Raw genomic sequence first — 24,765 nt, 5'->3', positions numbered from 1 at the left:
CATGGCAATTCCACCTTTTCTTTGGGATGAGGAGCAGTTTCATCCATGGGAGTTTGGCTCAGTTTTGGTTTCCCTGGTGTTCAAAATCAGGGTGTGGAGAGGATAGAGCAAAACCAGCTCCTGCATGGCTGCTGTTGTTGTTGCTCATCCCATTCCCTAACCCTTGGGTTGTGAGAGATAAACCTGTATTTCCTACAGTTCCTTGGCTTTCTTTTTGCAAGGCTGAAGGAAACCAAGTGAAGGACAAAGTGCTCCAAGATGTGGAAATGTGAGGTCAGTGCTCAGGAGGCAATTCCTGCTCCCAGGCCCTCCTCTGATGCTGGGTTTGGGACTGGGGAAAGCTGTGTTCTGCTGGTGCTTGAAGGAGTGGTTGGGTCATGGTGACCCTTTGGGTCCCCCAGGACAAATATTGGCCCAGCAGAGCCCCCTGATGTGGGCAGGGAGCCTGGAACCCCCCCAGAGCTGCAGGGGTGAGCAGCAAGGGGCACTTGTGAAATCCCCCAAAGTGCAGCAGCACTGAGATGTCAACATCTTGTTTTTCTTTAATTGGACTGGATGTCCTCACTGTGTGAGCTGTCCTTTGAAAACATTTTAATTAACAAAAATCTTAGTTATTCCCATGGTGGTTTCATTATACACTCTTAAATGCCCAGTACAAGTTTTAATTCTTTTGGCAGGAATGAAATTTCTGGAGTTTCAATTTCTGAAATTTTTGGAGTTTCATGGAATTTCAATTTAGAGTTTCACAATCTTTTTTCCTTTTCTCTGACAGGAGGTGAAGGTCTGAAAATTCCATATTTTTGTGTATGTCACATAAAATTGGTATATGACACAAAATCAGTATAATCACACCTCCTTGGAAATCAGGTTTGGCTGCTGTAATGTATTGGGTCAGGTATAATCCTGCCCTAAGTTTGCCCTAAACCTTGCACTTTGTTTAGCCAGGTGTTGGGACAGCTTTTCCCCATGGTAATGGGCTTAATCCTGCCAGGCAGAAGTGGATGGAGAAAAATCAGCAGGATTTGCTTGCTGGAGTAGAGGTACCTCTTTAAGAAATCTGCTGAATAATTGGGTTTTTTTCTTACATTCACTTTCTTTTTTTGCTTGCCCTGGTGCTTCCCATTTCCAGCTCTGCATATGTGCATAATTCCAGAGCCTCCTTCACTTGGGGCTACAAACAACTGTGATTCAGAGCCTTCCCTGGGTATTATTGGGACTTGTCTGGAGGCTGAGATAAATAAGGGTTTATTTGTGGCTCTGCTGACAGTGAAGGATTTGAGAAGTGTTTTTAAAAATCTCTTCATGCATCTTGGACTCCTCAGAGCTGCTACACAACCACGCCAGGTTCTCCACTCCTGGCACTTGGGCATCTCTCTGATCAAAGGAGCTCCTATGTTTGTAAAACTGGGGAGGAGCAAGGGCTTGGCTTTTTTAAATGTCATATTTTCACCTGTAAGAGCATGAAGAGTGTTCTCTGTAGGAAGAGTCATTACAACCACAGGAAGGACGTGGAGCTGTTGGAAAGAGTCCAGGGGAGCCCATGGAGATCCCCAAGGATGGAGCCAGGCTGGGAGAGCTGGGGGTGCTCACCTGGAGAGGAGAAGCTCCAGGGACACCTCAGAGCCCCTGGCAGGGCCTGAAGGGGCTCCAGGAGAGCTGGAGAGGGACTGGGGACAAGGGATGGAGGGACAGGACACAGGGAATGGCTCCCACTGCCAGAGGGCAGGGCTGGATGGGATATTGGGAATGAGGAATTGTTCCCTGTGAGGGTGGGCAGGCCCTGGCACAGGGTGCCCAGAGCAGCTGTGGCTGCCCCTGCATCCCTGGCAGTGCCCAAGGCCAGGCTGGGCAGGGCTGGAGCAGCCTGGGACAGTGGGAGGTGTCCCTGCCATGGCAGGGGTGGCACTGGATGGGCTTTAAGGTTCTTCCAACCCAAACCTTTCCCTGATCCTGTGATAGGTGTGGGGTACTGGGCACAGTGTGAGCTCATTTGCCACTGCTGCTCATCTCTTGGTCTCTGCACCATTGCAGTGAGATGATGATTGCATTTTTCTCAACACCTTTTACAAATTCTTTTTATAAGGAATTTTTTATTCCCTTCACAAATCCTTTCCTCACCACCCTACTTATTTCCAAAGGACTCCTTGGGATGTTTTTTCCACCTGCCTGGTTAGAAGTTGGGTCACTTCCCCATAACCTCTGGAGGAAGTGTTGTCTCCAAGTGAGTGAAGCTGCATTTGGGGCAGCCCTGTGGCCCTGCCTGCTTTGTTTATGTACAGAAAAAGGAAGAGATTTGTTCCTTGTGCCCGTGCTCCTGGGGCTCCTGCACAGGCACTGCCCCTCAGGGAAGGATGGGATCTCCTGCAAGGGCTCACAGCCTGGCTTGGGGTGTGGGGCACCCTGGGGAGCCCAGCAGAGGGAGAGTGTGAAGTGAAAGGAACAAAGCAGCTTCAGAGCTGTGAGTTTCTAGACTTCACTGGGGGAATTTAAGTGAATTCTGAACTGAGACAAGCAGAGTCACCTTGCAGTGTTTTCACTTCTGGAAGCAGCTCCTGCCCAGCCCAGCACCCTTGGCAGATGCTCAGCTGTGTCTGTCTGAAGAGCAGATTTTGTTTGGCTGGTGTTGCTGATAACCCACAAAATGAGAAGTTCTAATCATTGATGGCTTAAAAAGTGGTGCCCAAAGCTGAGAACTGACTGAGCGCTGTGGCTGGATTCTCAGGTTTAAGTTCAAAGTCCAGAAAGTGACTCCAGAGCCACCTCTGCCTGCTGTGCTTTGGTGATGTGCAGGGTATTGATCTTGAGGGTTCTGCTTTGGGTCCTTCTGCACTTCTCGGCTCTGTATTGTTATTTCAGCAACTGCTTGCTTGGGAAAATACTGTGTTGCTGAGCCCTTTCCAGCAGCTAAACCACAAGAAATCAATTAGGAAGTCAGCAGCACGTGACCAGCTGCCTTTCCTGGGTGTCAGGGACTCAGAAATTGCTCTTGGGCTCATCTTCAGCAAGCATGACTTGAAACAGAACTGTGCTTAAACCACCCTTTGCTTTTTCCAGCCTGCTGGGATTGTTTTACTCCTTTGCTGGGTTTCTAAGAGAGTTCCTGGGAACTGCTGGGTGGAGGACACGCTGCCTGCTGGGCTTGGTTATGTGGGTTAAGAGTTACTGGGTTAGAAAGAATCAGTCTCAGACACTTGAGCCTGTTAATCAAAGTTCAACCTTCAAACCTGATGCCTGGTTAAGTGAATCTGCCTGTCCAAGAGGGTTTAAGAAATCAGATCCCTTGGGCATTGAAAAAGGTGCTGATTACTCGTGGAGCAGGCAGTGTTCCAGGTAAGATGATCTCTGGTGCAGAAATCAGGTTGGCACTGCTGGCTCTCCATGGCCTGTTCCACGCAGCCCTGAGTCCTTAGGTGATATTTAGATTAAACACTGTGATTCCTGAAGTGCAGCCAGGCTCCTGAAGGGGGGAGTTGTCCAGGCAGGAGGGCTTTGGGACCTCAGGGACACAGAGAGGAGCGTGGTGCCTTTGCTCCTCTGCCATTTGCCTTGAGGTACAGCCGCAATCTGTGACTTTTATCCCACCATTGAAGCAGAAAATCTACTATACTGAGATTGCAGAGTCTCCATGTTGTTGGTGATGTGCTGAGGTGGTCTCTGAGATGAGAGAGGAGAGCTGCCTTGCCCTGGCCCCAGGAGCTGAGCTGTGCTGGGAGCACTGAGGGGGCCCAGTCTGCTTTCGGTTCTGGAAACCACAAAAACATCTCTGAGGTGCAACAAGGAAACTGAGAATGAAGGCTGAGCCCTGGCCTGATAGCATCAGCACAGCACTGCTGGGGAGCACGTATGCTGTGGGCTCCTGGTGCCAGAGCTCTGGTGAGAGACCCTGGAATGAAATTTCACTAAAAATTCTTCATTTTTAGTGAAATTTATTAAATCTAATGAGTAACACTGGTTTTGAGCTCCCAGCTTTGCCTCCCTGCAGGAGGATGCCTGCCTCCTTTTCTGGAGCATGTGTTGGGTGTCCTACAACTTTTTTGAAACACTTCATAATTCTGCTTTTCTTGCTAAAAATACGAGTGTACTTCTTCCATGAATTTTACTGCCCTGAGTGACCCTGGGCTGTCCCAGGGGTTCTCCAGGGTTTTGTGAGCAGGCTTAAAGTGACCCACAAGCCTTCTGAGAGTGATTTCTAATTAACATGTTCATTATTACCATGTTGTGTTAGAGCTGGGGTAGGGAGGGGCTCTGAAAGACACCCTGGTAATCCTTCAATGAGTAAATTACTACCTCAATACCTGGAGATGTTAGTGTTGTTAATACTCACCATACCTATATGCATCATTTAATTAGGCTTGACCATAAATAATAGAGAAAGAAGAAAACTCAGCAGCTGGAGTGTGGTTGTTTGTATTTTTAGATGTGTGACTGTGCTGTTAATTAACTGCAAACACTGGGAGCAGAAGGCTCTGAGGTGGAAGAGGATGGGACACTGCAATTAGCAACGACAGGGTGATGATGAGTTATTTTATACAGGTGCTGTGGATGAAATTAGGAAATTTCTTGTTTCTTGTCTGTTTATTTAACCCTATGCAAAATAGCAATTCCAGCTGGGGATGATTATTCCATCAACCAGGATTCTCCTTGTGGGCTCCCCTGCAGTCCCTCCTCTCCTGGAAGCTGGTAGACATAGCTGATAGTGATTTTAACAGCTGAATGTGATAAAATCTGAATCTGATAGCTGGGAGGAGGCTAGGCTGTGTGTCTTGCACTGGAGATGGCAGGAGAGGGGGGATTGGGATTGAGATGGGGGTGGAGGCTTCAGAAGGTGAGGAAGCTGCAGAGGGATCCGTGCAGGGTTTGGAGGTTTGGTGGGCTGGGAATGTTCAACAGCAGGCAGGGATCGACAGGGAGGGAATCAGAACCCAAACCAGGATGGGTTCAGGGAGTGGGAACAGCTCCCCAACACAACTCCCAGCTGTAAATAAAAAGTAAAGATGCAGAAGGGGAGTTTGATGTGCCTGGGCTTTTCCTCCCTGCCACTGGAGGAGGCCTTGGGTGCTTGTGTGGTGGAAAATCCATCCTTCCACATCAGGAAGGTGCTGCCTGAAGGATGAAGTCACCTCTGTAACATTGCAGCTGCAATTAACATCTTACTAAAAAAAGCTCTGGAGAGGGAATGCCTTAAATTTGGCTTGGAGTGGTATCCATTTGCAAACACATTAGGGAAAAAGTGAACAGCCCTAACCCTTCCCTCAGTTGTCATTAGCCCCAGTTGCTGTATTTAGAGCATCGTTTGTGTGATGGATGCTCTAATGGCAAACATTACAAGGTTAACGGCTTGTGTTTTTATGGGCAAAGCAGTAGAGAAAATCTTTGCCCTCAACAAAAAAAATCCCTTCAGAGAGCATAAAATGAAATTTAAAAAAAAAAAGAAAAAGAGGAAGTGAACTCTAAATGAAAGCACTTATGGAGAAAATGGCTTTAGAAAGCACTTCCATGTCTTGCAGAACAAGCAGGTGCTTCTTTAAGGGCTGTGGTTGTGTTTGGTGGTATGCAAACTAAAATTAGCATTGTATCTGCTCTTCAAGTGCATGTGCAGTGTCTAAAGTGCAGCCCAAGGATGGCTGCTGTGATGTTTGCTGGAGCTGCATGAGTGACTGGTTCTGCCCCAGTGCTTTAGTCATAGTCTGCATCTGAGCTTGTGATGGAGTCAGCAGCAGGGTACAAAGATTCTGCTCCTCCAGAGCCTCACTGAGGTGCAGCTGCAATATTGAACAGCCTGAAATGCAGGAGCTTGGCAGCTTTTTTTCCCCTTGATCAGCAGAAATCAGTTAATGACTCATAGAGCTGAAAATGTGACTGCAGGAGAGCCCTGAAATCAGCTGGTGGGGTGGGTCCTTCTTGGGGTGCTTTGGTGGATGGAGAATGATGTGGGATGTGCAGGTTCTTGGTAGCAAATGTTGTGTTTTGTGTCGGGAAAAGCTGCTGGAGCTCATTTTCCTGGTTGGAGGAGGGCACAGAGGGTTGGAGTCCAGAGGTGACTGGAGTGAGTAATCAGCTCCACCCCTCATCTGATAGTGCTGTGGACACCTTTAGCAAACTAATGAGGGGAAGGGATGGGGAGCACAGGCTGACAGTGGCTGTCCCACCCTGATGCACCCTGTCCTGCTCTGGTCACAGGGAGGACAGAGCTGCTGCTGGCCCTATCTCTGTGCTGTGGAGCCAGCTCAGCACTTAGAGGCACCAATCCTGGGGACAGTCACCTGTGACACCTCCCAGAGATGCTGTTTTGGCCCAAATTCCAGGTCAAAGAGTGGATGTGCTGCTGGAATATGGGAATCTGCAGCTGTGGCTGTGCTGGATTTAGCCCTGCTTGGATTTAGCCTTTCTTTCACCTCTCTCTGCCTTGTTCCCCAAGGGAGCTGTGAAAAGGGCATCCCCTTTACCCCAGAATCTGCTGAATTTGGCAGCCAGGACCCTCCCTGTGGGTCAGAGCTCAGCCATGGTGTTGAGCAGTGGAGCAGGGGTGGATGAGATGTGGCACATCTGATCTCCCCTGCTTTTTGTGGGCTGCAGAGTTTTCTCTGCATGGAGAAAAGCTCACATTCCCTGCTCTGCAAGCAGCGCTTGGAGAACTGAATAGATTTTCCTCTCTTGGTTGGCAGAAGAGAGAAATGGCATTTTCTGATGTTTGATCCAGCCCTGGGAGGCACTAGGGATGAGAGGGGTCAGGTTTGACTTCTGAAAGAGTGGGAAGTATTTCTGTTTCAGTGGTTGCAAATTTAGTAATGCCTCATGGAGGTGAGGCAAACTGCCAGCCCTGACACAGAAAACTGGGGTAGATTCTGTTTCTGATGGTCCACACTTTTCCTGTAAAACCTTGGAAAATTAAATCTGTGCATGACCCAGAATTTCAGACCAGAGCATGAGCTCAGCACTGCTGGTTCTGCCTGTCCTTCTCCTCAATGCAGAGCAAACAGGGAGCCCTAAAAGAAAGCAAACTGCTTGTTAAGGTGGGAATGATGCTAGGAAATATCCCAGGTACAGCCCAGGTGCTCCAGACTGCTGGAATTTCATTGGAGTCTCACTGATCAGCTCCCCAGGTGTCAGGGCCCAGGTGCAGCCACCTTCCCCTGCAGCTCTGCACAGCTCTGTGAGCTCCTTATCTCAGTGCCCTCCTTATCAGAGCCCTGCTGGACAGCTGGGGATGTCCAGGTGCCTCCAGGACCTGGGGAACTTCAGGAATACCCAAAAGCTTCAGCAAAAAGAGGCCCTTGGTAAGCCCAGCCTGGAATTAGGAGGGGGTCCTGAGCCGGGCTTTGGTTACCTCAGACAATTTTTCCTCCTCCCAAAGAGCCCCAAGAAGTCAAACAAGAGCACAGAACCATCCTGGAGGTCCCACTGTGTCTTTGTGCCCAAGGTGGCCTTGGGTGCTCTCCAGCCTGGGCTTTTCTGCATTAAATCCTCCTGTTCTGCTCTCTGGTTTATTTTTTTTCCCTGCTTTTGACATGTTGAACATTGTGATTATGTTGTTCTGCTTTGGAAGATTGACTGTGTTCCTAAGGAATGGGATCTTCCACATCTCAGTGCTGGAGGCAGTGGAGGACAAGTCAGTTGCTCAAGATTTATAAGAACTCCATAATTTATTTCCAAAAGCAGGATATAAATCTTGAATTTTGAAAAAAATGCATTATGTCAACTGCTCTTGCTGAGGAAGAGTTGCTGAATTAAATATCCAAAAACATCTGAGCCCTTTCACCCTGTGGAGAACTGAGAGTTTTCCATGGATTGAGGTGATCTTGGTATTGGATGGTAGAAGGTGGAGTGGGCAGAGCAGGGCTGCTCTTGAAGAATTTGCATCAAATTAAGATTGGAAACTCATCTTTGAGGGTTTGGCACCAGAAACTGCTGGTGAGACTCACTCTGTGTTAGCAGCAGAGAAGGAAAGTGCAGGGATTAGGAAAACACTGGATTTGTGTGTGTGGATCTGCTTGGGAGGAGCTTAGGACAACCTAGCTCCCACAAATGGCAGCGTGGCCATACCCTCAGTCATGAAGGATGCCACTTAGTCAGATATTTGTTTTTAAAGTGGGGCTCTTCCCCACAGAGATGCTGTTACCTGGCAATGGTGACTGGCAGGAGGCTGATCCATGGCTGAAGGGAAGTTTGCAGCCCAAGCAGAAATGGATTAAAGCTGCAAACATTGGATTGGAAACATTGGACTGCTCTGCTTGGGTTGTTGGTTGTTTAAAGCCAATGTCCCACTACCAGCATCTCTTGCTATAATAGTCCTTGATTTCTAGAGCAGGGCTTTAAAAAGCAAGGAAAAAAAGGAACAAGCAGGGCAGGAAGAGGAAAGGTAGGATGGAATTCAGCATTCCTTTGTAAATGGAAATGCTCAGTGTCCTGCAGAGCATCCACTTCCAGCTGCTGTGGAGTTGTTGGTGCTCCTGGGGGTTAATCCAGTGAGGAGAGGCTCCTGCTTGGCCCTTGGGAAAACTGCTGTGCATGGAAATGGGAATTAGCAGAAGCCTGGAGTGTTTCTGCTGGATGTCTCACATGCTCTTCTCTGCAGGAGACTGCCAGGCATGGCTTTTGTTTCTGGTTTGGGGTTTTTTTCTGAGGCAGAAATTTCAGTTTTATTAAATGTTTACTTTGTTCCTGTTCTTGAAGGTCTGGCCTTGAATTTTGAGGCATTTGTTGTTGATACCATGGGTTGAAAATGTTGTGGACACAGCCATGGCATGGTCTGTGCTGTTGCAGGACGGTTCCTGAGGCTGTTACCTTGCCAGAATAAAATCATCCCAACTCCAGAGCACTCCAAAACTACAGCTGGATGCTAATATTGATAATTTCTTTAGGATTTAAAACTGTAACTAATGATTTCCAGGAATAAAACCTAAATTGGGGGGGGGGGCGCTGTTCTTGAATCAGATTGCTGAATACTGGTATGTTGGTATGTACTGGTATATTGCTTTTTACAGTGCTGGAAATTCCTTAATTTTTTGAGCTTCCTGGTCAGGATGGCACCAAGGCAAAGACAGGAAGAGGTGTCAGGGGTCACAGGATCATGGAATGATTGAGGTTGGAAAAGACCTCCAGGATCATCATGTCCAACCTGTGACCCATCCCCACCTTGTCCCCAGCCCAGAGCACTGAGTGCCACCTCCAGGATTGGGGACTCTGCCACCCACCCAAGCAGCCCATTCCAATATCTGATCACCCTTCCTGAGAAGAAATTCGTCCTGATGTCCAAGAGATATCCTCTCAAAGTTCGTGCTACCCATGATAGGATATTTACGATTTCTAAACATCTGAAAACATCTTGACCCGACCTTGCTGTCTCTGTGAGAATTATTTATTGCATTAAAATTCTTGAATACCACCAAAATAAAGGAATGTTGTTGTGTTCTTGTCCTTATTAATGGAGCTGAGCAAATGGTCCTTCATGTCAAAGCTTTGCAGTGGACAAATCCTGCTGCTCCTAGCCCCCAGTGAGCAGTTTGAATTTCCAGTTATTTGCCCCATATTGGTCCTGCCCATGTTGGATTTTGGTGCATCCTGCCCATGTTGGATTTTGGTGCATCCTGCTCATGTTGGATTTTTGTGCTGTTCTAATGCCACCCTCCTGTGTCAGAGTGGGAGTGAGTTTTATTTCTTTCCTTCCATGTCCTTCCCAGGCATCAGAGGAGGCCTCCCTGCGGGCTCTGGAGAGTCTGATGACGGAGTTTTTCCACAATTGCACAACAAATGAGAGGAAACGTGAGATAGGTGAGTCCTGCCCCTCCAGGGCTGCTCCTGGTGCTGCTCCTGCCCAGCAAAGGGGACTGGGGTGTTCCACAGAGCTGGGCCTGCACCCAGCTGGCATCTTCACTCTCCTGTTTAGGTGGGACAGGTTTCCGTGGCAGGGGTTCCAGGGGGTCTCTGTAGATGATAAACCAGTGAGGTTCCTCTGTCCATTGTCCTGGGAATGCTCTGCCTGGAGATGGAGCACAGCCCTCAGCATCAGGAATGCAAAGCAAAGCTGTCCCAGTTCTTGTGCAATGACAAGCAGGAAAAACAGCAATTCCCTTTGGGTGGGGTTATTAAATATGTCCTGAAAGGCAGCAGATCCTGCCAGGTGCTCTGGGGGAGCTGCTGGGGATTGAAAAGAGGCAAATTCCTTTTATTCCCAAATAGCCACAGGGATGCTCCAAGGGCTGGAACCCCTCAGAGCTGGGGGTGCTCACCTGGAGAGGAGAAGCTCCAGGGACACCTCAGAGCCCCTGCCAGGGCCTGAAGGGGCTCCAGGAGAGCTGCAGAGGGACTGGGGACAAGGGATGGAGGGACAGGACACAGGGAATGGCTCCCACTGCCAGAGGGCAGGGCTGGATGGGATATTGGGAATGAGGAATTGTTCCCTGTGAGGGTGGGCAGGCCCTGGCACAGGGTGCCCAGAGCAGCTGTGGCTGGTCCTGGATCCCTGGCAGTGCCCAAGGCCAGGCTGGGCAGGGCTGGGAGCAGCCTGGGATGGATGAAGATGTCCCTGCCATGGCAGGGGGGGGGATGGGATGAACTTTAGGGTCCTTCCAACCCAAACCATTCTGGGGTTGTTCTGTTTCTACCATCTCTGGCCAAAAGTGTGATCAGCATGAAAGACTTGCCCCAGAAATCCTGTAAAATAAACAGCACAAGGTTGTTGTTGTGGTTTTTCTGACAGTGATCTCCTGCTGTGGAAGAGGTATCCCTCATTTTCCTGCTTAAATTGCAGGAAAGAAAACAATTAATTAAACCTAAAACTTGCTCAGCCTGTAAAGCAGCCCTTGTGGCTTTTCTCTTTGTCACATTGTCACCTCATGAGAGATGACCAAATCCTTCCTGAGCGTTCAGAGAGGTTTCTGACCCTCTGAACTTCACCAAGTCAGCAGCTCTTGGAGCTGGATTAAAAGAAAGTGGGTTTAGAACACTGATCTGAAGTGCTCCTGCTCCCACAATGACCTGAAATCCCAGCATTTGGCTTTTACAGATAAAATAACAGTGCTCATAATACAATTGCTGTGGGATTTGTTTTAATGTTCACCTCTTATCTGCTGCAGTTATTTATGTCAAAACTGATTCGAAAATGACACATCAGTTTTGTTTTCATTAAAGCCTGTGGTTACATTGCTTTAAATACTGTAGAATGTGATTTTATGATATTTTTTGCCCTCCTTCAGGTTGAGTCATTCCCTGAACACAGGGTCTCTTCCCTGCTCACTTGCTGTGCTATCACTATACATTGTTATGGCTTTGTTTACAGCTACAGAACTTTAATGGAATATTTTACATCAAAGTCAAATTAAAACTGAAGTACATTTTCAAGTAATTTATGTACTTTTATGGGGTTTTTTTGTTTTTTTTCTGCAGAAGAGCTTTTAAATAACTTTGCCCAGCAGATAGGAGCCTGGAGATTCTGCCTGTACTTCCTGTCCAGCACAAGGAATGATTATGTGATGATGTACAGCCTGACAGTGTTTGAGGTGAGGCCTCAGCTCCTCCACTGCTCTGCCTAGTGCAGTTTGAGCTGGCAATCGATTTTTTGGGGGGAGATGTTTGTCTGAAATGGCATCCCTGGTAAGTACAGTGATGAAGGATGCTTTTATTGCTCTCTGCCAGAGAGGTTGCTTAATGGCAGGCTTAGAGTGGGAGAATGTGAATCTTTGTACACAAATTGAAGAATTCATTTCCTGGCATCTCAAAGCACAAATTACCTCCAGTTTCAGAGGCTGCTTGAGTTTCTGCACGATGCTTTTAAGGGTGTTATTGCTTTTATGCTGTTTTTATGATCAGAAATATGGGGGTGATTACCTGCTCCTGGCTCCTGCAGGCTCTGAGTGCTGAGAGGGAAGGCAAACCTGCTTTTATTTTTCTGACATTTTGTAGTTGGGGTTGCTGCTCTTGAACTGCATCCTGCAAACTTGTGCTGGCTGGAGAGGTGAGATCTCTCTTAGCCAGCCACATCCCACTTTCATCTAATGATAAAAGAGGAAAATTTGGGTTAAAAGGTTTGATATTGATCTCTGTGTCCTCTGGAATAAGCAAAAGTGTTCTGTGGACAGCCCTGGTGTGTCACTGATTTCTCAGTGACCAGTGCAGATGTCCTGGGGTTTGGTCAGTGTCACTCCTCAGTCTGGGACATTTGTGTCATGTCCTTGGCTGGGTGGGCACTCTGAGCTGTGCTCCTAAACCAGAAAGTTTTACAGCCTTTGCACTGGGCCACTTTTCAGATAAAATACATGTTTAGATAAAAACTCTGCTTTTAAAGTTGTGGTTTTTTTACAAATTATCCACATCATTGTTGATTTCTTCTCTTAAATATTTAATTTTATTTAGTAAGGATTGCAGAAGGAGTCTGGACCCCATCTGCAAATTGAATCTGCTTTACCTTCCCCTCCAAAAGGGGTGATCATGGCAAGTGCCATGGGAATTATTCCTGCTCAGGACATGGTGTCCCACTGATTTTCCTGACAAGCAAAACAAATGCAGAGCCATGAGATGGATCCAGTGATCCTTGGGATCATCCTGTGTGGATCCTACAGCTCAGGATATTTTATGGAGTTTGGTTACCAAGCCTCTCCTTCCCTAGAGGGAGAAAAAGTAGCATTGAAAATCCTAATTGTGCCCAGAATAAAGAAATCCCTGTGCAAGTGCAGAGGGAGGGACCAGCTGGGAGATGAAGATCTCTCCATGGAGGAGCTTGAATTCCCAAATTTAACTGGTGCAGAGCCATGGTCTGTCCCAGTGTGGAGCTTCCCCAGCTGTCCTTGGCTGCTGGATCAGTCAGAGGGGTGTGAACACAAGGATCATTCCCAAAACTGCCCAAGGACATGGACTTCCCAAAGTGCTTAGGAAGGTAGCAGTGGATTTGGAATAAAACTCCTCCTGACATTGTTTTCACCTCCTGCTTTTTGGAAATGAAGCTAAAACATCTTCCAGGTTTATTTGGATTCTGGACTTGCATCAAGGAACCCTCAGCTGCTTGGGCCATTGTTTTCAAGCAGTACTTGTGGATTTTCCTTGCTAGGAAACACCAAAAACAACAACTTTGAAGAATTTCTGTATAAATATCACACAAGGATCATTCCCAAAACTGCCCAAGGACATGGACTTCCCAAGCTGCTTAGGAAGGTAGCAGTGGGTTTGGAATAAAACTCCTCCTGACCCCTGTTCCAGATGGATTGTTTTCACCTCCTGCTTTTTGGAAATGGAAACATCTTCCCAAAAGCATTTCTAGGGAGAAAGCTGCTGCTGGCAGGTGGAGGAGCAGGACAAAGCACAGCAGGCATGAAAGGATGGGTGTTAAAGCTAAAACATCTTCCAGTTTTATTGGGATTCTGGACTTGCATCAAGGAACCCTCAGCTGCTTGGGCCATTATTTTCAAGCAGTATTTGTGGGTTTTCTTTGCTAGGAAACACTAAAACCAACTTCTTTGAAGAATTTCTGTATAAATATCCCTGCACTGGGAGCTGGTGTCTGTGTGCAGTGCATCCTGCTGAGGATTGCATCTCCTTTGACCGTACATCTTCCAGTTTTGGATATTTGAGGTTTCTTCCAGGCTGTGACTGTGATCTCCAGCATTCTCTTTCTGCAGGCTGAGTGCTGCAGATGGACACAGACCTTCAGCCTCCTCTCTGGGTTGTCCCAAGAGATTCAGCTCCTGGTGCTCCAGAGCCCTAAATGGGATCAGGGCAGGGAAGCAATTTGTAACTCTGCTTTCCTTTGGATTTTCTCTGGCTTTAAGTGGGCTGAAAGCTTTCTGTGCAGTGGTGCCTTGTCACTGCCAGGGCCTGCTCCAGTGACCTCCCAGCTCAGCTTCAGGAGACCTGGGTGCCATCAGAGGCCTGGAAAGCCAAACCTCCTTCCCTGATTTTCTTCTCCTGCTTCACCTAAGGCTGTGCTTCCCCCTTTAGAGGGGAAACCCTTGGTGCCCAGGGTTAAAAGATAGAAGAAATGGTTCTGTGCCTGCCACTATAGCTCTGCTTAGCCCAAAACCAGTTAAACCAGTAACTTCAGCTCCATTGTGGCACTGCCAGTCCTGGGCCATGAGTGCAGCAGCTCTGCCAGATGCTCTGTCCCTGCTTTATGTTGTTCAGCCTGGAGAGGAGGAGGCTCTGAGGAGACCTCAGAGCCCCTTGCAGGGCCTGAAGGGGCTCCAGGAGAGCTGGAGAGGGACTGGGGACAAGGGATGGAGGGACAGGACACAGGGAATGGCTCCCACTGCCAGAGGGCAGGGATGGATGGGATATTGGGAATGAGGAATTGTTCCCTGTGAGGGTGGGCAGGCCCTGGCACAGGGTGCCCAGAGCAGCTGTGGCTGCCCCTGGATCCCTGGCAGTGCCCAAGGCCAGGCTGGGCAGGGCTGGGAGCAGCCTGGGACAGTGGGAGGTGTCCCTGCCATGGCAGGGGTGGGAACAGGATGATTTTTAAGGTCCCTTCCTACCCAAACCATTTTGAGATTCCAGATTCTCTCAGTGTTTCCCTCATGCCCAAGATGAGCTCACGTGGGATGTCCATTCCTTTTGCAGAACCTGATCAATAAGATGTGGCTGGGGGTGCCATCCCAGGACAAGATGGAGATCAGGAGCTGCCTGCCCAAGCTGCTGCTGGCCCACCACAAAACTCTGCCTTACTTCATCAGGAACAAGCTCTGCAAGGTCATCGTGGACATCGGCCGCCAGGACTGGCCCATGTTCTACCACGACTTCTTCACCAACATCCTGCAGGTGAGAGCCCTGCCCATGCATGGAGCCAGCTTTTCCCTCAGAAACATCTTTTTGTTTCCTTGAGTAGAGGTGAAGAAACCCCTGTTTGATGAAGCTCAAATGGTAGATGTTGCTTTGTAAATTCCTTTTTAATTTTGTTGGAACTCTCAACTTTTTCCGTGTTACTTTTCTCTCCAGTGTTAAAAGTGTTTCTGGAGAAGGAACAATACTGTGCCACAAGTATTCACTTTGAATTTTAAATATTATGGGCTAAGTCTTGAAAATACAGGGAGTATGGGTTGTTCTTTAAACAAAACAGAAGGCAGTAAAATTACTGATTCTGAAAGGGCAGTTTCTCAATGGGGCTGGTGCAGATTTTTCATCCAACAGCCAAAGACACCCCAATATCTCTGGTACCTTATCAATAAGGTCATGGGGTGATGGGATCCCATCCCAATGAGTTGTTGTTGGGGTTTTCAGGAGGGCTCAGCTGTGAACTGGGGATCCTCACTGAATCCATGTCATTACCTGGAATGTTGGATGAACTCAGTGTCCTTACAGGGAATCCTGAGCCAGGCTGCTGCTGGAGCATCACCAGGCTGGTGCAAACCTCTTTTTGTTGGATTATTTTGTCTCCAGTTCCCTTAAAATTGTTCCTAATTGGCTTAAAGAGGCTGAGTGTAAACTGAAGTGCTGCACAGGCTTTTTCTGCTGACATAATTACATGATTTGAATGCAGCAAAGCCCACGGCCAAGCCACAAGGCAGTTACTGAAATCCAAGTCCTTGAGTGGCAGGAGTTTATTTGTTAAGGCAAATGGATCTAGTATTAATTGCAAAATTTAAAAAAAAAAAAAACCTGTCTTGGCTGTAGAGCTCATCCCTGGCTGGTGTAATCTCTTTGCTCACTGTTCTGGAGTGGGACATGCTGCAGTTTTAGCCTCATTTGTCAGTTTGACAAGAAATACTTGGAGATAACTGTGTCCATGTGGAGTTTTGCCTCTCATTTCACCTGGATGTGAACTGAAAGGCAGCCTGAGCCCTCCTGGCCTCTCTAGCACTCTGGGGTTATCTTAAGGCATTGCAGAGCTCACTTGAGGAATCTCTTTTCCCTTAAGCCTCTCCTTGTAAGCTCAGCAGTGGAGGGAAATGTTTCCATAAATTAATTTATGTGGCAGACACATTCCTAAAATGTTCAGAGAAAGTGGAGGAAAACCAGTAATGCTGAATTCCAGGGCCTTGACAGAAGGCAGAGTAGCACAGGGGCAGAATGATTTGCTGTTAGAATTGCAGATGAGCCCTGTCTCAGGACTTTTTCTGAGATCATCTGCAGCATGTTCTTTGTTCTTCAGCATTAAATTGTATCCCAGTACTCTGAGTAGTCTCTAAACCTTTTACTGAGCCTCTGGAGGGGTGGAGAAGAAAGGTAAATTGGGATATTGTATTGTTATTGTGAAGAACCAGTAATTCTACATAAAGTACTGCTTCCTCAGAGGTTTAAAATTTGTTTAGCCTGACTGAGGTACCAGTGCCTGGTATTGCTAAAACTCCCTGGCTTTGTCAGAAAATATCCAGAGAGATGATTTTCAATCCCTTCACAATTTACCAGCAGGTTGGATGTTCCACTGAGTCCTTTGCCATCTACTCCTGTGTCTGGGACTTCCTTTTCAACAGCCAAGATGAAGAGCCCTTAGATGGGCTATTTTCTCCCCAAATATTTCACCAAACTCTGTGTTTTTAGCAGTGTTAACTCAGCCTAGCTCCCCTTTGGAGGGTCAGGAGCAAAGTCAGCCTGTATTGCAGAATTATGGCTTCAAGGATTACTTGTAGCAACTGGGATTGGCTTTGGACTTTTTTGTCCCAGAGGGAGCAGTGTATAAATCACTTTGGATGTGTCTGGGCAGCAGAGGAGGGCAGAGCTGTCCTTCAGCTGGAAACAAAACTTTGTCCCACTTGAAGAAGTCTTTAATAACCCCATGGCTGATGAAGGCACAAGTCAGCTTTTTGTCCAGTCCTGTTCCAGCATGGGGCAGAAATTACTGTCTTAGGGGGATATTGTAACAAGGTGCAGGAATGATGCATCTGACTTCATGTTCTCAGATGGTTAATTTATTATTTTATCGTACTATTTTATAGTAAAGAATACTATAGTAAAAAATACAGAAAGGATATTTACAGAATGCTAAAAAGATAATAATGAAAACTCCTGACTCTCTCCAGAGTCCTGACACAGCTTGGCCCTGATTGGCCAAAGAGTGAAAACAACTCACAATCAGAATACAATCAGGCAGTCACCTTTGGGTAAACAATCTCCAAACACATTCTAGATGAGCAAAACACAGGAGAAGCAAATGAGATAAGAATTGTTTTCCTTTTCTCTGAGGCCTCTCTTGCTGCCTTTCAGCTTCCCAGGAGAAAAACCCTGGGCAAAGGAATGTTTTCAGAGAATGTGAATGCCACAGGGAGAAATGCAATTTCCAGTTTGAGATCCAGTGCAGGTGCAAGGGGAGCTCAGGTCCCTCAGGTGCCATCTGCTCCTGGCTGCAGCCTTTGGGCCGTGTGGGAAGGGGACATTTTTGGGGACCCTGCTGCGCTGAGGTGGTGCTGGGCAGGGGTTGCAGCAAGCAGAAGGCACAGGCTGTTCTGTGACCCTGCTGGGACACACAATGTGTGCAATGACATTATGAAAGCTCTCCTGAAACCCCAGGGATTCCCACGGGGCTCGAGCTGTTGCGACATCAGAGATTCAGTCTGGGGAAGTCGAACTGGAGAGCCCTGAGTGGTGAAGCTGTTGTAAACTGGGAGTAGTGTTGCTAATCCCTGTGTGTCAGTGCATGTTGTCACCACACTGCTCTCATCCCTGTGCTCCTCAGCTGATCCAGTCTCCTGTGACCACTCCCCTGGGGCTGATCATGCTGAAAACCACGTCGGAGGAGCTGGCGTGTCCCCGCGAGGACCTGAGCGTGGCCCGCAAGGAGGAGCTGCGCAAGCTGCTCCTGGAGCAGGTGCAGACCGTGCTGGGGCTCCTCACAGGTACATGGCTCTGGTTGTCCTGCTTCAGGGCACGTTTTGGACAGAACTTTTAAAGGGGAAAGCAGATTTAATTGGTTTCTTTTTTCAACCGGTTCGGGAGAAAATACTTTTTTGGAGAGAAGTGGAAAAAAACTTGTTTATTAAACAAGAAAACTTCAACAGTATTAAACAATAAAATTCTTTGCTGCTCTAAAAGAGATGACAAACTCAGGAAGTCCCTTCCCTGGGTTGCAGCTTGGATAATTCAGTTTCTTATCAATATTTCTGGTGCTGGAAATGTTGCAGCCTGGTGGGGCTGTTGGTGCTCTTTTGAGTGCTTAGTTCAGAGTAAGTTTAAACAGGTTTAAAGAAAAGGGAAAAAAGACCTTACGGTCTAAGGAACTTCATTGGTTTAGTTAGTTAAAACTAACTGAAACAAAAGAGAGCTTTCTTATCAGTCCCTCCAGTGCTGGAAATGCCAGACCCCGCTGTGGGCACAGATGTGAGCTGCTGGTGCTCTTCTGGTGTTCAGTCCAGAGTAGGGTTAAACAGGTTTAAAGAAAAGAGGGAAAAAAATTAGTTTAGTTAAAACTAACTAAAACAAAGGAGAGCTCTGTCTTGCTGTCAGTTTGTCTGCAGACAACACAGTCCAGGAGCAGGAATGTGAAGGAGTGAGTGCAGTGTCTGAAAACAAACTGCTGCTCCTTCTCTGCCCCCTTCACTTTCTGGAGCAAGTCCTAAAGGTGTAAAACTTATTATTCAGCATAAATAGAACAAGATGACTGGGGATAAAAGCATCATATATTGTCACACCTTGTGGCACTGAGCTGGCTGTCCCCTCAGCACCCACAGCTGGGCTGCCACTCCTGGGGTGATGAGGGCTTTGGTGTCAAGATGACTTGGAGGTGTTAGAAAGTCTCTTTTTTTCAGTTTTGAGACTGAAGAAGAAGACAGAATTTTTTGGTTTTTGTTCTTAGGGTTGTTTATTTGCTCTTATTTAATACATTGTCTTTTTTTGACTTGCTGAGATCTGTTTAGCACATTGGTTCATGGCACTGACCACCCTCAGGGTGGTGTTGTCTTTTTATACTAAAAACTACCTGTGCATTATTTGCATTTAATAATTTTCTAATACTTATAACTTATGTTAGACAGTTTGTTTTTACTCTATACTAATTTAAAAGTGTTACTATTACAGCAGAAGATGGAGGCTAAGAAGGAGAAAGAACATGTTTACATTTTTTATCTTGTTTTTTGAACTCTCATTCTAAAACCTCTAAAATTCTACGTTTTCACTTTGTGATAAATTCACTAACAATGTACTCCAATTCTTGTGGCTTGTAATTTTTCACACAAAGTTGATAATTGTTTTTATGAGTTAAAATCAAAGGCACAGGTGTTTTTGATTCTGTGCCAAGGTCTCTGAGCCCCCTGCCAGGGTCTCAAATCCTCACAGGAATTTCCTGGGTTCTGACACTGGGCGTCTGTGGAGCACAATGGGGGTGATGCAGTGGCTGCTGCTGCTCTGTGAGCACTCAGCTCTGCCCTGCAGCACTTGGGCCAACTTAATATGAACCAATTCATGCAGCACAGCAGCTGCTGAGCTCCCTCCATGGAGAGGGATAGGGATTGTCTGCTCTTAGTGAGCCCAAAGCTGTTGTGGAGTGTTTCTGTCCCTCCCAAACCACTCGAGCTGTGTTCTGCCTGAGTTCTCCTGCAGTCTGTGCTGTGTTTGTTGGATCAGTGTATCTTTGAGAAGACATTTCTGAAAGTTCTCTCTTTGGCCAGGTATTTTGGAGAGCATCTGGGATAAGCACAGTGCTACTGCTGCCACTCCACCCCCATCGCCAACCTCAGGAGAAAGTGGTAAGGAAAAGCTGCAAGATGGGATTTCCATGTACTTAAACCTGCAGTATCAGGCACAGATTCCTTCCTTTACTGTCTGGCCTCTCCTAATAACCCTTTCCCAGAGCTTTTCACAGGCCAAAAAATTCCTGATTGGAAAGATAAACTCTACACAAAAAAACAAATTGCACTGTGGGGACACCCCACTGCAAATGTCATTAAAATGTGCCCACAGAGCTGCTTGTTGTGCTCAGATGGCAGAAACCTCCCTGAAGTTTCAGTGCAAAATGCTCTAATGACAGTGAGTTAAAATCATGAATTGTTAAGGTTGGAAAAGCCTCTAAAGTCATCAAGTCCAGCTAAGGCCACCAATAACCCATGTCCCCAGCTGCCACATATGCAAGGCTTTTAAATCCTGTCAGGGATGGTGACCCCCCTCTGCCCTGGGCAGCTGTGCCAGGGCCTGACCACCCTTCTATGAAGAGATTTTCCCAATATCCAATCTGAACCTCTCCTGGTTCTTAAAGCCATTTCCCTTTGTCCTGTTCCCTGGGAGCAGAACCCAACCCTTACCTGGCTGCCCCCTCCTGTCAGGAGCTGTGCAGAGCCACAAGGTCCCCCCTGAGCCTCCTTTTCTCCAGGCTGAGCCCCTGCCCAGCTCCCTCAGCCCCTCCTGGTGCTCCAGCCCCTCCCCAGCTCTGTTCCCTTCTCTGGACACGCTCCATCCCCTCAGTGTTGGGAGTAGCCCAGAACTGGACACAGGACTGGAGTTGCCTCAGCAGTGCCAGCACAGGGGACAGTCCCTGAGTCCCTGCCATGGTCCTGCTGCCACCCCAGTGCTGGTCCAGGCCCAGTGCCTTTGCCCTCTTGCCCACCTGGGCACACTTTTCCTCTGAACAGCTTTGCAGCCCCTCTGCCCCAAGGCTGTGGCCTTGCATGGGGTTGGCATTGTCCCTTGAATTCCTGCTAGTGGTATTCCCTGAATTCCAGCTGCTGGCACATCAAAGCCAGTGGAGCAAAACTGAGTCCTACCTGGGGAAAAGGAAAGTGAAAGTAGCCAAGTCTGTGTGAAATGGAAGAGGGTGCCCAGAGCAGCTGTGGCTGCCCCTGCATCCCTGGCAGTGCCCAAGGCCAGGCTGGGCAGGGCTGGGAGCAGCCTGGGACAGTGGGAGGTGTCCCCGCCATGGCAGGGGTGGCACTGGACGGGTTTTAATGTCCCTTCCAACCCAAACCATTCTGTGATTATGAAAGTTTTTCTATCTATTCCTGTTAGACCTTTGTGTGAGTGCTTATCTGATGTTAACCCATTGACATCTCTACCTCTTAGTTACCTCTGAAATGGAGAACACATTTTTGTGTCCTTGTCCTTGGCACACATTTCCTTGTCCCTGGGACCTTGAGCAGTTCCCTGGGAGCTGCAGATCACTTCCTTGTGGCCAGATTGCAGCAGGCAGCTCCAGCCTGCTGCCTCTGATAAGCCTTTGGCAGTGTTTTGCTTAGTGCTAAACCTTTCACATTGAAGTTTGAGCAGCATTTTGAGTGCTCCTTTCCTGTAGAGGAGCTTAAGATATTTCTATATTTATATACAAACCACAAACTTTAATGGGAAGAAATATTCCTTTGGGTTGGCAGGGGGAGAGTGGATTTTGCTGTAGCTGGGGAGAGTTTGGACAGGAAATATTTACAGAAAAGATCAAAGCTTCTGGTGTCAATTGTTAAGAATGGTGCTGGGGGAGGGAATTGGTGGGACAGATTCTGTGCTGGCTGTCATGGAAGCCTGTTGGAGATGTCCCTCAGTCCCCTGGGGATTGCTGAGGCAGCTTTCATCCACCTGTGTGCTCCCCTCGTGACCTGGGATCAGATTTCCCAAACTGGAAGTCGGCTGCACTTCTGTGCTTGCCTTTTCCTTTCTCCCCTCCAAGGGAAAACAAACAAACTTTTCACACAGTGTTTTCTCAGGATAATTGCTAAGAACCAGGACCACACAAGCTGTGCCTTTAGAAGTTTCATTTTGCCTGTACAAACTTGTTTGTGTGAAACTCTCTCAGTTTTATTTTGCTGTGCTGTCTTCGCTGTGTCCATTTTAAAATTGGTTGTGCTTCCACTTCTTGAAGTCACAGAATCACTAAGGCTGGAAAAGAGTCTAAGACTGAGTCCAGCCATTAACCAGCACTGCCAGAGCCACCACTAAACCATGTCCCCAAGTGCCACATCCCCATGGCTTTTGGACACTTTCAGAGATGATGATTCCACCACTTCCAAAGGGAGCACCAGGTGCTTCCCTCTGATCCATTCTTGCTCAGTTTGTGTTCCCTGAGACTCAATTCTGGTGACTCTTGAATGTTTTCATTGCTTAAGTGAGGCCACCACTTTACTCTTTCCATTCAGGTGAGATTAAAAGTGTTTCAAGAGCAGAACAAGCTCCTGAGTCCCCATAAATGTTTAATATCCTCCATCAGAGCCCAGCTCTCTTTAGGAACTTGGAAAACCTCTGCTTCCTATTTTTCATTTGCACAGGGAAGTGGAGTGAAATGGTTACTTGCAAGTCTTGCGTGGGTTTTAAATAGCACTTGAAGACAACATTAAACTCATTTCTCATATCACTTAAGCAAAGCAACTCTGATAATGCCCCAAGCTGGACAACATTTGAGTTATTGCCATGGTGGAGGATTTACTCAGCAAGAGTCTCAGCCTCCAAATGTTGTCTTTGCATGATTTATAGCACATTTCCTGATGAATCCCTTCCTCAGGAATATTCCCTCACCTGTGGCAAACAAATGAGCAGCAGGAGCATTTGTGGCAGAGGCAGTCACTGGGAGTTTCCTGCTTTGGCATGAATGCAGCTGATGCTGTGAATTTGTCCCCTGTTTGCAAAGCCACTGAAAATCCCTGAACCCCAGAGCTTCAGTGATTTAACTGTGTGCAAAGCACTTGAACCAGCTGCTGTGAGTTACAGGAGTGTAACTGAGACTTTCTGCTGTGGATGGATTAAAAGATGAGAATCTTTAATTCTCACTGATTTTTGTGGAGCTGGCTGAACTGAGTGTTTAAAAGAGTAACAATAGTTGGGGTTGGAAGGCACCTTAAAGATCATCCCTGCCATGGCAGGGACACCTCCCACCATCCCAGGCTGCTCCCAGCCCTGCCCAGCCTGGCCTTGGGCACTGCCAGGGATCCAGGGGCAGCCACAGCTGCTCTGGGCACCCTGTGCCAGGGCCTGCCCACCCTCACAGGGAACAATTCCTCATTCCCAATATCCCATCCAGCCCTGCCCTCTGGCAGTGGGAGCCATTCCCTGTGTCCTGTCCCTCCATCCCTTGTCCCCAGTCCCTCTGCAGCTCTCCTGGAGCCCCTTCAGGCCCTGGCAGGGGCTCTGAGGTGTCCCTGGAGCTTCTCCTCTCCAGGTGAGCACCCCCAGCTCTCCCAGCCTGGCTCCAGAGGGGCTCTGGGGCATCTCCATGGGCTCCCCTGGACTCTCTCCAGCAGCTCCAGGTCCTGCTGCTTTTTTGGGGTCTCACCTGAGGGGCAGAATCCCCCCCTCCTGCTGCCCATAGCAGGGCTCAGCCCAGCCCAGGGGGGTTTCTGAGTGCTCACAGCCAGGACAGGTCCAGCTGTCACCCCCCCAACACCCCAAATCCTTCCTCAGGGCTGCTCTCAGTCTGTTCCCTGCCCCGCCTGGGTTTGTGCTTGGGATTGCCCCAGCCCTGGTGCACTTGGCCTGGTTGAGCTTCAGGGGGTCTGTAAAAGCACAATATGAGCTGTACAGATGTGTCCAGTTGTGGATGTCCCCTCAGGGGGTTCAGTGCTCAGATTGAAGGGCAGGATTGTCTAGCTCAGCCAGAGCCATGTGATGCCTCCAGTTTCTGGAGCACAGGAGAAAGAAGCAATGATAAGGCTTGGCAGGGAATTATGAATTCAGTGATGTAAGACATCAATCTTGGTGAAAAATGAGGACTAAGGAGGGATGTGTTCATCACTCAGGCTCTTGTGTACATTGGAAGTAGCTCAGTAATTCATAGCTGTTATTTTGGCACTGCTGGTGTCAGGATGTTTCACTTCCATAAAAAATCACTCAGATTCTCTAAGAACTTGAGATTCTGTAGCACAGCAAGTGCCAGATTTTTAAAGATGAAGTAGTCAAGGAAAAGAAGTGTGTTGAAGAACTTGGGGAAGGTGAAGAGTTTTGCAGCAGGTGGAAGCCTGGAGGTTGTGGGCAGCATCTGGCTGGGGCTGGCCCTTGCTTCCAAAAGCTTTTGAGGAAGCAAAGGCCACCAGGGATAAAGGAGTGTCTGGGTTGTTGGTGGCTTGGTTAGAGGTGGCACATGAAAGGTGAGGGGGAAAGTTCAGCCTGGGCTAGGCAGAGTTAACTTCAGAGCTTCTCCACATCATTCTGCAGAGAATTCACAGCAGCAGGAGTAATTCCCTGCTGTGCTGCTCTGTGGAACTGATGCCTGAAGCAGCTGGAACAGGCTAAACAGAGTTAAGGGGAACAAAGAGGATATTTATTAGAAGAGCCTTGAAAGGCCACACCCTGGCAGTACCAGAGCCACAGCTGTAGCTGTGCCTGGATGGCTCCAAGATGTCACATTTTTGTAAATTTTGATCCATTTGCATATTTGAGCTAATTGTCCAATTAGCCCCAGCTCATGCAGTCCCATCCTGCTTGTTTTTCTCCCTTCAGTCCACATTGTTGGTGCTCTTGGGCCTGAGATTTGGATCATTTGTCCTTGGTCCCCAGCTAGAGAAGGAATTGTTGTGTCTCCCTGCCTTGTGAAGAGAGGTCACCATCCCCTCATATGAAACCCTGACCCACACACCAAAGCAACACAAAATCAAGAGAAACGAAAAATCTAAACCTGAGGTATCAGAACTAAGGCTCATCTGCACCCTGAGTGGTGGCTGCAGTTCTGCTCTTTCAGTATCAGCAGGTGCTGAGGAGCAGTGAAGGCTTTGTAGAAGGGCACTGAAGGTGATGGAGGGATTTGAATGGCTTCCCTATAAGTGACAACAGAAGCAAAACCTTCTTTCTGTCAAAGAAACTGAGCAGAGGCTGTGTTAGAAGCCTACTGACACAGAGAAAGTGAAAGCAGGGATTATTTCTGTTTCCTGTTTGGGTGGAAAGTGAAACTAGCAGCTGGCATACCCCAAACAAAGCAGCTTCGTGGTGAAGCTGTGGAACTCTGTCATG

At 47.8% G+C, this 24,765-nt stretch overlaps 1 protein-coding gene across 2 annotated transcripts in view; it reads left to right on the top strand.

The window, feature by feature from the left end:
* The window catches only part of XPO6 (exportin 6), a 63,360-nt gene that overhangs the window by 5,883 nt on the left and 32,712 nt on the right, over window positions 1-24,765 (top strand). For both annotated transcript variants that reach the window (XM_054271008.1, XM_054271007.1), the window contains exons 2-6: window positions 9,681-9,771; window positions 11,386-11,498; window positions 14,545-14,742; window positions 17,594-17,753; window positions 19,521-19,598. In XM_054271008.1, the coding sequence (XP_054126983.1) occupies window positions 9,681-9,771; window positions 11,386-11,498; window positions 14,545-14,742; window positions 17,594-17,753; window positions 19,521-19,598 (640 nt within the window). The remainder of the gene's footprint in view (window positions 1-9,680; window positions 9,772-11,385; window positions 11,499-14,544; window positions 14,743-17,593; window positions 17,754-19,520; window positions 19,599-24,765) is intronic.

Source organism: Melozone crissalis, unplaced genomic scaffold (assembly GCF_028551555.1).
Source record: "Melozone crissalis strain CALT ecotype California unplaced genomic scaffold, PUWL_Pcris_2 ptg000012l_1, whole genome shotgun sequence".
NCBI classification, from domain to species: domain Eukaryota; kingdom Metazoa; phylum Chordata; class Aves; order Passeriformes; family Passerellidae; genus Melozone; species Melozone crissalis.
This window is presented reverse-complemented; position numbering and strand designations above follow the sequence as displayed.